Source organism: Pezoporus occidentalis, unplaced genomic scaffold (assembly GCF_034315485.1).
Source record: "Pezoporus occidentalis ecotype Australia unplaced genomic scaffold, CSIRO_AGI_Poc_V1 ctg19, whole genome shotgun sequence".
Classification (NCBI taxonomy): Eukaryota; Metazoa; Chordata; class Aves; order Psittaciformes; family Psittacidae; genus Pezoporus; species Pezoporus occidentalis.
The window spans coordinates 7235375-7250262 of NW_026913748.1; the positions used below are offsets into that span (position 1 = coordinate 7235375).

At 44.4% G+C, this 14888-nt stretch overlaps 1 protein-coding gene across 1 annotated transcript in view; it reads right to left on the bottom strand.

Moving 5' to 3' along the window:
• CACNA2D4 (calcium voltage-gated channel auxiliary subunit alpha2delta 4) overlaps positions 1-14888 on the bottom strand; it is a 128513-nt gene that overhangs the window by 75380 nt on the left and 38245 nt on the right. Inside the window, exons 16-22 of the mRNA XM_062616599.1 lie at positions 12854-12928; positions 11419-11505; positions 7893-7964; positions 3647-3708; positions 2903-2970; positions 2719-2764; positions 1343-1440 (exon numbers count right to left, since the gene is read on the bottom strand). Coding sequence (XP_062472583.1) covers positions 1343-1440; positions 2719-2764; positions 2903-2970; positions 3647-3708; positions 7893-7964; positions 11419-11505; positions 12854-12928 — 508 coding nt within the window. The remainder of the gene's footprint in view (positions 1-1342; positions 1441-2718; positions 2765-2902; positions 2971-3646; positions 3709-7892; positions 7965-11418; positions 11506-12853; positions 12929-14888) is intronic.

The following is a 14888-nucleotide window of genomic DNA, read 5'->3' on the forward strand; positions in this document are numbered from 1 at the left end:
GGACTGGAACTGAGAAATGTTTTGTAAGCTTCAAGGTATCATCATGTGCTAAATAACATACTCTAAAACCCCTGTCATAACCCCACTGGTTGTTGGGGTGCCAGGAGGAGCTGTGCTTCAGTACCAATCACTTCTGAAGCAGCTTGAACCCCATTATAGGCTGCCAGTATCTCTTTCTCAGTTGGGTTATAGCTGGCCTCATATCCTCTGTATCCCCAACTCCAAAAGCTGAGGGGTGAACCTCCAGTCTCCCCTGGAGCTTTCTGCCAGAGGCTCCAGGTAGGACCATTCTCCCTGGTTGCAGTGTAGAGCACATTTTTCACATGTTGTCCTGTCTAGGCTGGCCCAAGGGCTACTGCGTGAACTCTCTCATTTAATTTGGCTGGGTTGTGTCCAAATCATATTTGGTTTTCCTCCACAGCACTTCCAGGTCTGCATGGCTCTCATAGTCAGCTCTCCTCAAACTTCCTTCCTCCTCCTCTCTGGCCTCTTCAATTCATACATCTCCTCTTTTCAACCTGCTCCAAAAGCAGCCAGGAGGGGTCTGCTCATACTATGCAAGAGAGGAAAAATTATTGGATTACATTTGATTTTAGTTTTAAGAGATTCCCATCCTTGTGCCAAAGGTTTGTGCCTCTCAGGTAGAGGCATTACATGCAAAAGCTTGTACTTGGCACATCTAAGGTGGCTAAAGGACATCCTAAAGCTAAATTGCATAGATATCCCACTCTATAGAGGTGCTTTATCAGATGCTTGTGTGGCTACATGTTGCCTGGAGAATGGGTGCAAGGGACGGCACTGGGAGTAGGAAAGATAATAATTCTGTCATATTTTTTTTCCTGAGTCAGTTACCAATTATGTTTGGGAAACAAGATGAATACTCCTCATTCTGAAAGAACCCATCTCTCTAGATGGCACTGAGCAGCCCATGGAGGATGCTGGCCAGAGACCTGGGGAGAAGAGTAGTTACAGCAGCTTTCCTAGCTCCTCCTGCCATCACCCCCTCTAGCCCAGCTGGTCAGTCTGTCTTAAACATGGTGTGCAGCCCTTGCCAAGCTCCATTCAAGCCTTTCACCTTTTGGTGTTTCCAGTGCTGAGACCTCCAATATGGCCAAGTTATGTGACAGCTTTGAAATGGAAAAAATTCCTCTGACAGAGATGAGGAAGTGGATCCTCAGCTCATTTCCACTTGTGAATTAAGCTGGGCTTGAGTTCAGTCCTGCCTGTGCGGGCAGGTGTCACAGGAGCTTAGTTTGACACCAATCAGTTTGTCACAGTCCTCTCTCCCCCATGGTCAGTACAGGAAAATCCCATCAGGGCCCATTCTGTGCTTGGGACTCACATTCCAGGTCAGGCTCCTCTCCAGTGAGGAATCGGATCACAGCTTCCAGCTGGCTGAGCTTCCGGTGGTCCGGATCAATGTCGGTGATGCAGTAAATCCTGGTGGGGAGGGAAGAAGCAAGAGGAAAGAAAACCCAGTCAGGCAGATGCTCCAGAAAATAATAGCTGCAAACAAAAATTCAGGAAGGGACCTTGTGCTGCAGAGATTTTGCTGCTGCTGCATGTTGTTCCTACTCAAAATCTAACAATGTGGCTATATGAGCAATAACGATCTGATGGAGAGACCTGAAAAGCAGAGGGTCGTGTGCAATGTGAGTAGACTGAGAGCAGAAAAAACAAGAGGAAGAAACAAAATATGAGATGAGAAATGATATTGCAGTATGATAGGATGGCAGTAAAAGCTGTCCCAAATGGACACAGCTGCAGGAGCCTCAGGACACATTTTGGGGAGAAGCAGTATTACAAATGCTCTGTATTATAAAAAATCCCATTCTTCTAATCCTGCTTTCAATTTTGACTGCTTCATTGTCAGAACAAGGGAGGGTAAGGGGTTATAAGAGAGAATTACAGCTCATAAAGGAGCTGAAAGGAGTGATTTATGAGGGAAGCCTAAGAGAAATGAATATGTAAAGTGTGGTAAGCTGACACCCCAAGTTAGGAGTAGAAGAAGAAGTCACTGCTTATGTCTCAAATGTGCTGCCTGTGAAACTTGACAGTGTAATGAGAGGTGTGAAGGGCTGCAGGGTTTGTTGAATATAGTTATTTTGGCTTTGATACAGGCTGGGTTCATGTGCTTGAGTGTAACTGAATGTCGGGTTCATGAAAATCCCAAACCTCACAGCAATAAATGGAAAGTGCCATGCTTCACCCTATTTCGTATCCAAACCAAGCAAACCCATAAATTACGCTTGCTATTGAAACGGGGGTCATAAATCACCTCCATGTTCACTAGAAATTAGGTCTAGGCTCAGTTCAGAAGAACGCCAACCAAAAATAAGCTAGGATTTAAAAAAGCATTTCAATCTCTCACCAAGCTTGCAAAAAAAATTCCTGACAGATCTGACATACTGTAGGTTTTGTGGCACAATTCTGAGCAACACAAGGAGGAATAAAATAGGTCTGAGCACAGAAGACTGAGAATAAATCTCAGGAGATGTTTCTTAGCAGAGGGATGTGCCAGGCCTTGGTGGGATCTCCTGAAGGAAGAGATGGAACTGAATTGCCTGGAGACAATCAGGTCTTTGCAGGTACAGACCCTGAACAGCACTACTGTTTCCTTAGGCCACAGAGAGTGGTGAACTCAAACCAAATTCCTGGGAACTTTGCCAAAATCTCCTGACAAAGTCCTCTGTGACTGGCAGGATTTCCTCCACTTACCATTCATTCGCTAAAGACAAGTCTGGCTGGAGCAGGTCATGCAAACCTGAAACCAGATAATACATAGTGTATGCAGTTAGGTACCAGACAGACACATACAGGCTGTGAAGGAGAAGTAAAGCAGTGAAGTTCAGAGTAGCTACCTTATCCCTTAGGATAGCGTGGCTGTGTCAGATTAACCTACCTTCTTCCACTGAAGTGTTCCCCAGCAAAATGTACTCCCCATGTCCCCTGGATAGCACAACACCCAGGCTGCGGGCAGGAAGGAAAAAAGAGAGCTTGTCAGCAAGGAGAGGTGTAATCCCTGAACATGACACTGCATTCCCTGCAATTACAACCCTTAAGTCATTAACTCCTTCCACAGCTATTAAAGAAAAGAACATGATCGAAAGATTAGGTGAGATCCAGTTTCAGCACGAGGCTAAGGAGCCTGTCTATAGAGCTATGAGGCATTTTGGTGACACTTTTTTTTTGACCAGTGCTGTAGGCTCAGGTCAACAATAACATTTCTCGAATTTGTGCTAATTTAAAACCATTTCAGCTGGGGAAAAAAAAAGCAAAAATATTTTTGCTTGATTTCTCATGAGATGTTTTATAATTTTCAGTTTATCACAATGTTCTGTTTAGAATCATACACCAGAGCATAAAATATATTCAGTGGAACTGAAAACTGAAGAAGTCTCATTTCTCTGAAATGAAACGTTTCACCTGAGCTATATCTTTTAGACTTTGAACCTCAGATAAATCTAATATACCTTCTGAGTTGACCCCAGGGATATTTTAATGGCTAAAGGAACAAAGAAGTCAGTTATTCACAGTGCTGTACTCATGACTTGTAGCCAGTTTCATGAAGAAAAGAGACCGATTTGCTGTCCCTGATGGCAGACTTCTGACACCCTGGATTGGTGTCACATGAATCCTTGCTCACCTGAAGGGTGTTCCACTGATGTCCGTAAAGAAATAATCATTGGTGAGGAAAAGAACTCGTTTCTGGAATAAGAGCATGAATAAGAAAGTGAGAGACCATCTGACAGACCAAGAGCATAGTGATGATGGGGACCTGGGATGTACATCCCCAAAGCTAGGCAAAAGCAGTTGATCATTACCAACACTTCACTCCCTGCTAGGGCTGGCTGGAGGCAGGGTTGAATGCGCAGTATTCAGCATATTCAGCAATTTGTGACTTTCAGGATCCAGGCAGCCACTCTGTCTTTCCATGTAGGGCTTCAGTTAAACCTTTCTTTGCTCTAGGGCTCCTGCACAGCCTGAAGGAAGGGGTGGGGGGAAACTGCCCTCCCTCTTGCACCCACTGAGCCAATGTGCTGGGGCCCTGCTGCTCTTTTGCTATACTGAGTAACCTTGATGGCTTTGCACATCATCATCATTATCATCCCCAGCAGGAGGGGGGCTCAGTGGGGCAGGTAGGAAGGAGAGGTGGGGTTAGAGGAGAGACAGCATGGCAAACCAACCCACAGTGTGGGTGGGCAGCCAAGGCCAAGTCTCCCCACTCCTGTGGGAAATGCTGACATTCCTGACATTTGCTTTTGTGCTAAACTGGGACAAAAGATTAGCGTATTTCAATTTTGTTAGAAAACATCAGTAAAACCCCCAATTTACATTTTCAAATTGGAAAAAAGTGCTGATTCAAATCCAAGCTGGTTTGATTCACTTGAAAATATGTTTTTCAGACTGATATTTCAACTGAAGACATTTCAGATTATTGAAAGCTGCTTCAGAACTTCAGCTGTTTGCCAGACTGGCCTTTTCCTGTAGGAAAGTGTTGATTTCAGTGGAACTCTTTTCCAAGGGAGAAAAGTTTTTGGAAAGTTTCTATCCAACCCTTATGCCAGTATATGAACCCTAATATGCTTAAAATCCCAGCCCCGGTCTGAAAACGAGGTGAGAGGATGTGTGTGGGAGACAGGGAGTGAACACAGAAAACTCAGTGTTCCCCAGGGAAAGTCATGCCTGCTCCAGCTTGCTCAAGCCACGCAGCAGTGCAAGCCGAGCAAGGCAGAAAGGGGGAGCCAGCAACAGCTCCACACTGTGCCCCAAGTTTGTGCATGCAGTGTATGGGCTGATGGGGATGGGGGTTATTGGTAGGTCAGGAAGTGGCAGATGGCTCAGCCACTTCTCTCCCCTTTCTTTCGTGGCAATTGTGTACTGCTGAGCAACAGGGGCTGAGTTTTTTGCTGAGCCTAAGATGTTATAAAAGTGCTGTGATACTACCAAGGACCATAGCATGGTGGTATTTTGGTGGCTATGGGGAAGGTACAAGAGGTGTTAAGTCTCCTTTTCCTTTCCAGTCTGATCTAATGGTGGAGGCAGGGAGGTATGTGGAAGGAGATCCAGGAGTGTGGGCCGGTCTCTGGGAGAAAGGGTGCAGTGGAAAATGGCCCATGGGCGCCACTACTCTGAGAACCTTTCCTTCAGCAGGGCTTTGTTCTGCTTATCCTTTGTTCCCCTGAGCTGCCCCTCTTCTGCACATGCAGCCACACAGCACTTGTACCTTCTGAGAAGGAGGGCAAACCTCTGTTTGGGTGGGAGGGAATGGGTGGCAAATCCTCCCCAAGACAGCTGGATGTATCAGCACTTATCTATGGGAAGGAAGAGGAGCAGAGGCACCCTTGAGGTGAGCAGGGCTGAGGATGATCAGACAGGACTGATCATCCCTCCCACAACACAGTGCAAGGGAGAAGACAAGAATGTGGGTGTGCTGGCACAGGGATAGGATAGCTGACTCCCAGCACCTGCGGTCTGGGAAGACGTGTTTCCAGTTTTGGTATTGTCACCACTTATACTAGGTATCCAGTCCTGGCTAATGCGGTTTGCTACAGCTCTTACACATGTCCTTGCCCTTTTGCTTTCACAGTCACAACCCTGTGGTACTCTAGTTGCAAGCAAAGGCATTTTTGCCACTAGGTCTCTATAACAACCACTCCTTTTCTTTGGTCCGTATTTTCTCCTCTCTATCTCACTCTGCTCTCAGTGCCTCCCTGAGATCAACCTGGGGAGCTAGCATTTATGTGGCTGGCAGAATAATTCCTACTCCCTTCACTCAGCCCTTCTCTCTGCCTCATCGTCTTTGTTTCAAGGCTCTGTCAGCACTTTGTTTGTTTCAATGCTGCTCTGCTTCATCAGCTGGCAGAGTACAAGTGAGAATTGCTAAGTTTCACTTCTGGTCCCCACTCCACGTGTATTCTGATAATGGTGAAACTGTCACATACTCAGCTTCAGTCTCCTATTGTGCTTCATAAAGCTTACAGAGCTGCAGAATAAAATGGCTAATATCTCTCACAAAGGCTACTTTTTGTTATCTTTTTTTTCCCCGAGTAGAGGAGCAGAAAGATGTCCCTAAAATACTGAACTTAAAGAGGTGTCTTTGGGTGACTCAAAATAAATGCTATTGAGGGTACACAGAGACAGAGAAAGAGGTTAAGCTAGCAAAATAAGCAATCTAGACTTACAAAGAATAGATTGTGCTGGAAAACCATGATTGCTTCTCTGAAAAAATAACAAAGGTAATAGATGAATAGATGAAGTGAATAAAGGACATGCAATGTATCTGGGTTTATATAAAGCACTTGAAACAGCTTCTCATTAAATTTCACTCTGAAGAATCTGTTAAAGTGGGCTTAAATAAGATGTGGAGTGAGAACCAGCTGCAGCACTGTAAACAAAAAGAAAGAGCAAACAACAGGGAAAAAGATCTAATGAGAGGAAGAGACTGTCTTAGGAGCCTTTATGTACAGTGATCTGTAAGACAAAGTAAAACAATACTTCTCTGTCTACTGAGAAAAAAATCTCAATGACCCTAAAAATTAGACAGATTAGAGAAAACAGAGGAGTGGGGTTCACTTGGAAAAATGGCAACTGGAAAAATAGCTAAGAAGCCTGGAAACCAAGGAAGATGTTCCCACGCAGCTGTAGAAGGGATAAAAATATTGAAGGGACAAAAGAAAGGAGAACTGGGGCTCCCTGTTCAGAAATGCCTATTGCAGAGAATAGAGGCTCTCTACAATAGCAACTAGGAGCAACAGGGAAACAGTACTCAAATAATTCAGCCCAGGTACCTGTGAACCAGAAATAGTACAAGTGACAAAGGGAACACTAATAATTGCTGAACAGCTTGGACTGAAAAGTGTGCAAGTATTTCAAATGCAGATGCTGGCAATGCCCAGGAGAGGAAGGGCAAAGTCATTGACAGGTAGCTGATAGTTGCAACACTAGAAATAAAGAGAATTTAGTTACAAGCTGTAGCAGCAGAACTGTTCAAAGGAAACAGGGTGGTGCCTTCATTAAGAAATGGCACCATTTCAGCAGTGGCTGTGAGCAGTTGGTTTAATTGGAATTGGTGTCGACTGTAGCTTAGCATGGGAGCAGTTCAGCCAGCCTGATTGCCAAAAAAAAAAAATATTGTTCTCTAATAAGAGATGGAAAGTTTTCCTGAAATATGGAAGACTTCTGGGCAGTGTAACTTGCAGGACTCTGGAATACTTCCTAACAGGAAATGATGAAAGCCAAAATCTTTGGGAGAGTTAAATAAGCCTGAATGAAAAAGTACCAGTGAATGTAAATGTGCAAGATAATTTTGCACTGATTCCAAGGGAAGATGTATAACCCTACCTAAGAGCTGGTAGGGAACGCTCAAAAGTCTCCATTTTCACTAGGGCTTTTCATAAAACATCTGTAAATATTTGCATAGAAATGGAACCCTCGACCTGGATAGAGGAAATCACATTCTAATAGAGTGAGGGACAAAGTTTTCATGAGTGTTTTTGGGTAGGGAAAGGGACTTACAAAATAGCCTCCGAACCTCTGTCTGTCTAGATCAGCTCAGTATAGCCTTCCCCAATCTAAACTCTTGAAGAACCCAGATTCATTTCACAGCCCTATAAACAATTAACAGCATGCTTTTTGGCTTTGCCTGGACAAAGAAGAGATTTGGGAGGCATTTCCAATACCTTTGTATGAGCAGAATGTTGATAGGTATAAAAAGAACTTCTAACGATGCTCTATTTTATGTCTTCAGCACATGTGTTATGTATATGGTGAAACAATAAAATCTTCACACTCAGAAATGCTGAGCATTAAAACCACATCCTTTGTGGCACTTCAGCATCCATTTCCCATCCCCTCCCTCGTGTGACCTGAGCAGAAGTATAATGTCTTACCCCTTTATCCACAGGGACCTTCACATCCATAGAGAGGTAGCCTGTTTCCCCATTGATCATGGCAGTTCTCAGCTGCAGAGGTGAGCAAGCGTTAGTGTCTCCAAGCAGGACAAGAATTAATAGAGCTTGCTATTAACATACAGGGTCTGTCAGAAAAGAGTGACTGTGCCCCCTTCTCCCCCCAGGTCTTTCTTGCTTCTTTTAAACTGAAAACCTGTTCTCGGTGGTCAGGATCCTTGTTCCGTCAGGCTGATAAGTGACACAGAATAATGATGGCTTATACTGAAAGCTTGTTGATATGTCTTTTCAGTGAAAAGAAAGGATCTGGATGCTATGAAATTGCCAGTCCAAGTTTCAGACTTCACAGTTTGGCAGCCAGAAAGTCATTAGCATGGTGCTTTGAAAGCCTGGAAGTGGAGGCAACTGAGAAACCCAGTAACTCCCCCAGACTGATTCCAAAGCTCTTTGACATTTTTAAAACTGATTTATAAATTGTAGGCTGTATTCAGCACCACTTCTGAAGTGCAGCAGCGCAGCTGTTTAAGACAGCAAACCAAGAGTGTATGATAGCAGGGTAGGCAGTGAGAAGACCACTTTATTCGATCCAGTTTCCAAGGGCAAAATGTAGTTTTCACAGTTACTTCCAGCCTCTTGCAAGAAAGAGCCAGGGAATTTTTCCACTAGTGCAGAGGCTTTAACTTCAGGTCTAGCCTGCCAGAGCATATCAACCTACTGCTTCAGCCTGGGTAGAAAAAAAGGTGGGAAGTAACTTATTCATTCACACAAATTGCTTCCTTACTTCCAGAGACAGGCCTCCATTCAGGTGCTAGCCAGTCTCAACTGCATTTGCTTTACAAGGCCACAGTTTTGTTTATTATGGCTGTTTGATGTGGGTTATTTACGGACCTAGAATATAAAGCTTGTGTTCCCCAAGGCCCATGTCTTGGAAATTAAAACACTGAGTGGTACTATTACTCCTTTCTGGCTAAGAGTGTTTGACCTCCTGCCAGAGCCACAGCATACTCTCTGTTCAGGTCTGACAGCCTGCAGCATTTGCTATGGGTTTTGGGTTTAGTCCAGATATTGGTTTCATCCATATCTTCTTGAATATTAGGCATTTTTCCCCTGTAAGGCAGTGGGAGAGTAAATGAGTGGCTATCTGAGATCTCCCTGGATCTCCTCAGCTCCAGCTACTCTGCAGGCAGGCTCCTGGTCTTGTGAGCAGCCCCCAGATGACAGTAGCTGTAGATTGGTGCCACAGTCCAGGCTTGCTATGTCTTCCTCATCAGCTTTTCCAGGAGTGAGAATTACAATCCTGATGTCTGTAAGCACCCATAATGCTCAGTCCTTTTCAGGTAGGACACTTCTGGCAGCAGCTGTACCCTACTTGGAAAAGTGTGTAGCAGAGTTTGGATGCAGAGGAGCTCTGGTGGATGCTGAAGCACTCATTCCTGACACTCCAAACAGCAAACTCTCCTGCTCCAGGGCAATGAGTCTCTGCTGTGCCCATCACTGGTAATGAGTTCTGCAGACTCCTTTCCCCGGTCTGCTTGTGTGGCTTCAAACCAGCACAGACATACAGTTTAACTGAGAGGTTCTCACAATATCTATGTGTTTTGCCACTCGGTTTCAACATCTTTCCAAACTAACTTCTTCTTCAGTGGTTCTGTAAAAACTGAAGAAAAGCTGTTTGGGTGACAGCTTCTAGACTGCTGTGAGGATCTCTTGATTCTTCCCTTTCCCCCTCACACTGAGGGGAGCACTGTGTTGTTATACAAGCAAGCCCAAACTAGCACTGTTGTGCATCAATTGGTATTTTCCAGACAGTGCCATCTTCCCTCTCCTACATTTCTGTTTAGCAGCTGGTCTGTATTACACATCATTAGCACTTGGGCATATTTTTCCAGTCTGAATTTGTTGCTTATCAGTGTTGCCGAGATTATACTGCAACTGATGTTGAGTCTGTCATTGATCTAATACCATAGCTGCAAATATGGGTGTTGAAATGTTGGCAGCTCTCTGCTGCAGTGGGTGTATCTTGAGAGTCTCTAGACTTGCTGAAGTCACACTGCAGATACCGTTTGCGTCACTGAATGTCTGTGTACCCTCAGAGACTGCACAACCTTTCTGCTGGAAAGGGTTAGGCAGTACAGGAACACAAAGTGGCTTTGTTTTTCATGCCTCTCGTGACTTTTTTTCCATTGGATAGTTTTACTCTGATTGCCTACAGACAAAAACCTGACACTTTGCATCATATTTGCATCAGGTATCAGTGTTACTTGGTCAGACAGGAACCTGATAGCCAAATGAATATGACAGCAAAATTCTCCAGTTCCCTGGATTATTATTTTCGTGTATGTGTAAAATAGCAAACTGTAAAGAAGTGCAGCTCCAGAAACTGCTTGAGTAAGAGAGATAACTACAGTGGGAGCAGAGCTTCGAAGATAACAGTGAAGCCACACAAACCCATTGACAACCTGCATCTTGGTGGTTCCACTGCACATGAAGCTTCTTATTTTTATCTTGCTTTCCATGTTTCACACCCAGTTCCACTCTTTCCTTTCTTAGTTTGCCACTCTCCCACTTCCCAAGTTCTGCTGCTGAGACCCTTTGTACTTGGCCTGCACTAGAGGCAGTAGCTACTTTGATCCTCTTGCAGGGCGGTTCATTTGTCCTACCTGTTTAAGTGGGTATCTATAGCATCAGATCCGTTTATCTTGGAAGTTTCCCCTGTAATCCAGAAGCACGTGACTCACAGCTAATTCTATCTTACTCCAAATTCAGTTCTTATCTTAGCAACTTAATATCTCCTAATTCTCCTGAGTAAAAGAAAACCAGCCACAGAGGAACCGATCTACCTTCTCATTATATGTGGCAATGTGCAGCTGTTAAGGTGATTGCTGTTTCATGTTTATCCCTTTTAAACAATTTTGCTTAAAAGACAGTAAAAATGGTATTTTCTGATCTTTTCCCTCTGGTCAGCTACTGTTTTCAGTGCATCTACACCTGTGCAATAGAAACTGGTTCTCCTCAAGTGTCTGAAGTCCCTTATCCTCTTTGTCTATTGGTAGTAATGGCTACCAGCTTTAGTCTTTTTCTGAATGTCCTTTTTTCCTTGTTGCAGATCTCATTACTTGAGTGGCTTCCTCTATATCTCACATACTACATGTTGGGTAACATCATAGGACACTGCCATACTCCTAAATTACCTTGGCTTTACATGAAGGCAGCATTTGGGCCATATATAGACTGGCTCCTTGGAACAGTGTATGTATGCCCCTGCAAAGTGCTTCCTTCCTCCTGCCAGTGCTTTCCCTCCCTGATCCATGAGAAGGAAAGCTCATACTGGGAAGGAAGACAGGCACTTTGTAGAGGAACATCATCTGTGTCCCTTTGTAGCAGGAGCCAGTTAGGCACGGAAAAAAACATGAGTGCCTGCTGTTCCCCTGCTCCGTCCATACAGGCACCCAAAGTAACAGAAAGAAGGAGCTGCAAAAGCAGGCTAAATTCTCTTTCTGATACTCACTATTTCATCACGGTCTTCCCATTCCACTTCTGAAAGATCTACGCTGTTGTAGTTTGGCTTAGGCTTCAGTTTCTTTCCTTCTTTATACTGGTGTTCATTAAAAAAAAAAAAAAAAAAAACAACAAATCAAGTAAGAGTCTAGGTAAGTTTCTAAACTAACCTTTAAAGAATTGAGATGTAATTTGAAAAACAGAGGGGTTTCATTTGTTCTATGACTAGGAAGGCAGCTTTTGGGTGCAAGTGCCTTCTTGGTCCCATGCCACGTACTTCTTTATGTGGGCGCTGGAGGGGTAGAAGAGTTGAAGTGGGAGAGGCTGATCCAGGAGCAAGGGGCAGTCAGGAACACAGGTAAACTTGGAGATAAAGGCAGACCCTTTGTGAGAATATTCTTCTAAATAGATCAGCACAATACACTTTCCTCCAGGGAATATTTTTTTTCCCCGTACAACTTAGCGTGCAACCCCATTAACACTAATAATAACCAGCAGGAGATCTTTTCTGATGGGAATTAGGCTTTGACTCCACTGACACAAAGGTAGGCTTTTCACCTAGGGCTAACACATGCACGAGAGCTATTTCTCTGTAATCTAGGAGAAGGAAGAGATGTGAAGCAGACTAAGAGAGGCCAGTTTCAGGTGGAGGATAAAGCAGTGCCCATGCCTTGCCCCATCCTGAAAACACTATGTGTCCCTTCAGATATTGAAGTAACTACTGGTGCCTATGGTCTCCCTGAGCAAAGCTTCCTTTTTGAAGATAGCTACCATGAATCCACCAAGGCAAGAGGAAGCTTATAGCTGCATGCAGGTGGATTTGCGGTGACAGGCATGTATATGAAATGTGAAATCATTGCATGCTTGGGTATCTGAGTAATGGGGACAGCTGTGTACTTGCAGACAGATGTGCAGCCTGGAGCTCCAGGTGGCACCGTGAGGGAGAAATGCTGTCCTTGTGTCTGCTCTCTCAAGTCCCAGAGGGTCTTTGCAGCCTACTGGTCTCTCAATTGTATCTGACTTACCATGGCCCTAAGACCTGTGGACCCTGCTATCCTCAGATTCCCAGACTGTCCACACTACAGCTGTTGGGTAGCTATTACTAGGGTGCTACTTGTGCTAAATCTTCTTGTAGGAGATATGCCCAGCAGTGAAACCTTGTGTTGATGCAGATACATGTGCACTCACAGTGCAGCAAGCACACACAAATACAACTCTCACATTTAGGAGAACAGACAAGCAGGGTACTTTACACTTCATACACGTCTGTCCAAATACACATCTTTGTATGTGGAATTGATTTCTCTGGCCCTCATGCTCCTGGGTGCCTATATATCAGAGCCTGGTAGCCTCCACAGCTCAGTAAAATATGAGAAATCAGGAGCATCCCTAAAAGCTGCTGTTTCCAAGTAAGCAAAGGTTCTCAAATTCACAGCTATACATACCAAAGGACGGAGGTCTGGATGTGAAAGGATGTACCCGTTGTTGGTGTTCAGAAAGGCGTATCCATGGACACCCAGCTGGAGAAAGAGGCGTTAGAATAATTAGTCTTTTAGCTATAAACACTGCTGTGTAATGGGTGCCACTGACACCCTGGCACCACAAGTATTCAGAAGTATTTCCCTTTTTTAAGGCATTGAGTGGCAGAAAACAGGGTCCATCCCAAACCACTTATCTCCAGGTCTCTGGCTGCTCTGTCTGAGCAGGCTGACTATGATGGGATGCAGAAAAGGATGGGCAGGTAGCTGATTTGCGTACGCATTCAGAAAAAGATGCCCTCCTAGAGTATGATTGTGCTCATGGACAATTGCCATACAGGGGCAGAATAAGCTCTCCACAGCAGGCACAGCAGTGCTGCACATAAAATGGGCAAGGATGGGGAATGTTGTGAACAGTACAGAAACAGTGGTGACAGGTCTGTATGCCCGTGACTACCTATGCAGAGCAGTTAGTGATCAAGTGAGTATTAATCTCACAGATGGCTTCCCTGGAAACCCAGTCAGTCTTCAGAAGAGCTTTGTTTCAGTATTGGCAAGATCAGACCCGGCCCAGGCCAATTGTACAACCCTGTAGTTTTAAAATGCGTTTTAAGGAATAGCACAAACTAACAAGAGCAGGCACTGGTTTACCTGATCTGGAAGAGATTTTGAGAGAGCAATTACCCAGATCAAGCCCATATATAATACAAATTCCAGCTAAACCCCAGGTTGCTAAAATCCTGCTGATAGCCTGTGCTTGCCAAAACAAGAGGTGCCTCTAGGAAAACAAGAATGGCTAAGGTTTCTGTCTTAAAAAAAATGTTGCAAATTTATATTCCTATACAGATGATCCTGCAGGGATAAGAGTTGGGAAGTGGGGAGGCAAGTCATTTAAAATCCGTCTGTGCTCTTTTGGAGGGAAAGAATTCTGTGTTTCACACATCCCAGATCAAAACTTTGGACTCTACCTACGTGAAACGGTTTTTGCAGAGCACACGGAGCTCAGCTCAGCATGGCAGGAGTGAAACCAAGGCATTGAATCAGGACTACAGCAAACTTCCTTGTTGGCCTGTTAAAGCTGGAATTTCCCAGCCCAGTAAGCACCATCATAAATGCACAATCTCTCAAGGGCTGTAACTTTGGAGCTGGTCCTTTGTAATTCATATGCCAGGGGCTTAAGTTGAGGATCCTAGGTTTCCACACTGGTCTGGAGTTGAAAGTGGTTCTGGGAAGTCGCTTCCTGCCTCTAATGTAAGAACATCCTTCAGATAATTTTCCCTCCTTCCTTGCCACTTCTTGGAGGAAAGAACAGTGTCCTTCCTAGTCCCAGAAGAAAGATTTTTGTGACATATAGCGTTTGAGTGACATGGTGGGAGTAGGTGGTTTTACAGAGAAAATAAACATCGATAAAAATTGAAAGTCATAGATAAGGTTTCCTTAGACCCAAACCAGCTAGCTTTTGGTGCTGAATGTATGCACCACACCACTTAGTTCCTGGGTTGCCTGAAGGATTGTTTCCTATAGCTGCAAATGAATGGTCTGCCCTGCATCCATGTCTGCAAGCACCACACAGATTCATGGCCTCTGACAGCGTTTTCAGTTCTGTGAGTCTTCAGCAGTTATATTTTGGACGACTGCCTAACTGGTGGTAGTTGTCTGATAGGTACTAGAGAGAAACTGAAAACTGGAAATGACGGCTCAAATCACCTGATTTCATGGTGGTCCTCAGATGTGCTTTGCTGTCTCCTGGTGTGCAGACTGATTGAACAAAAGGTCACGGCACAGACATTACAGCAGAAACCAAACTAAACTGCATCTTGGGGTGTGTGCATGGGGGAGAAGGGCTCCTATGGATGAATGTACTATTTTTACCTATACTGAACATATTACTAATGGAAAGTTGTTGGACTAACAATTCTGGAGAGCAAATACTTTATTTAGGTACAGCACAAGTGAATGAGAGCCAACTTCCTGTGCACTCTCCTGCCAAGAAATCTTCACG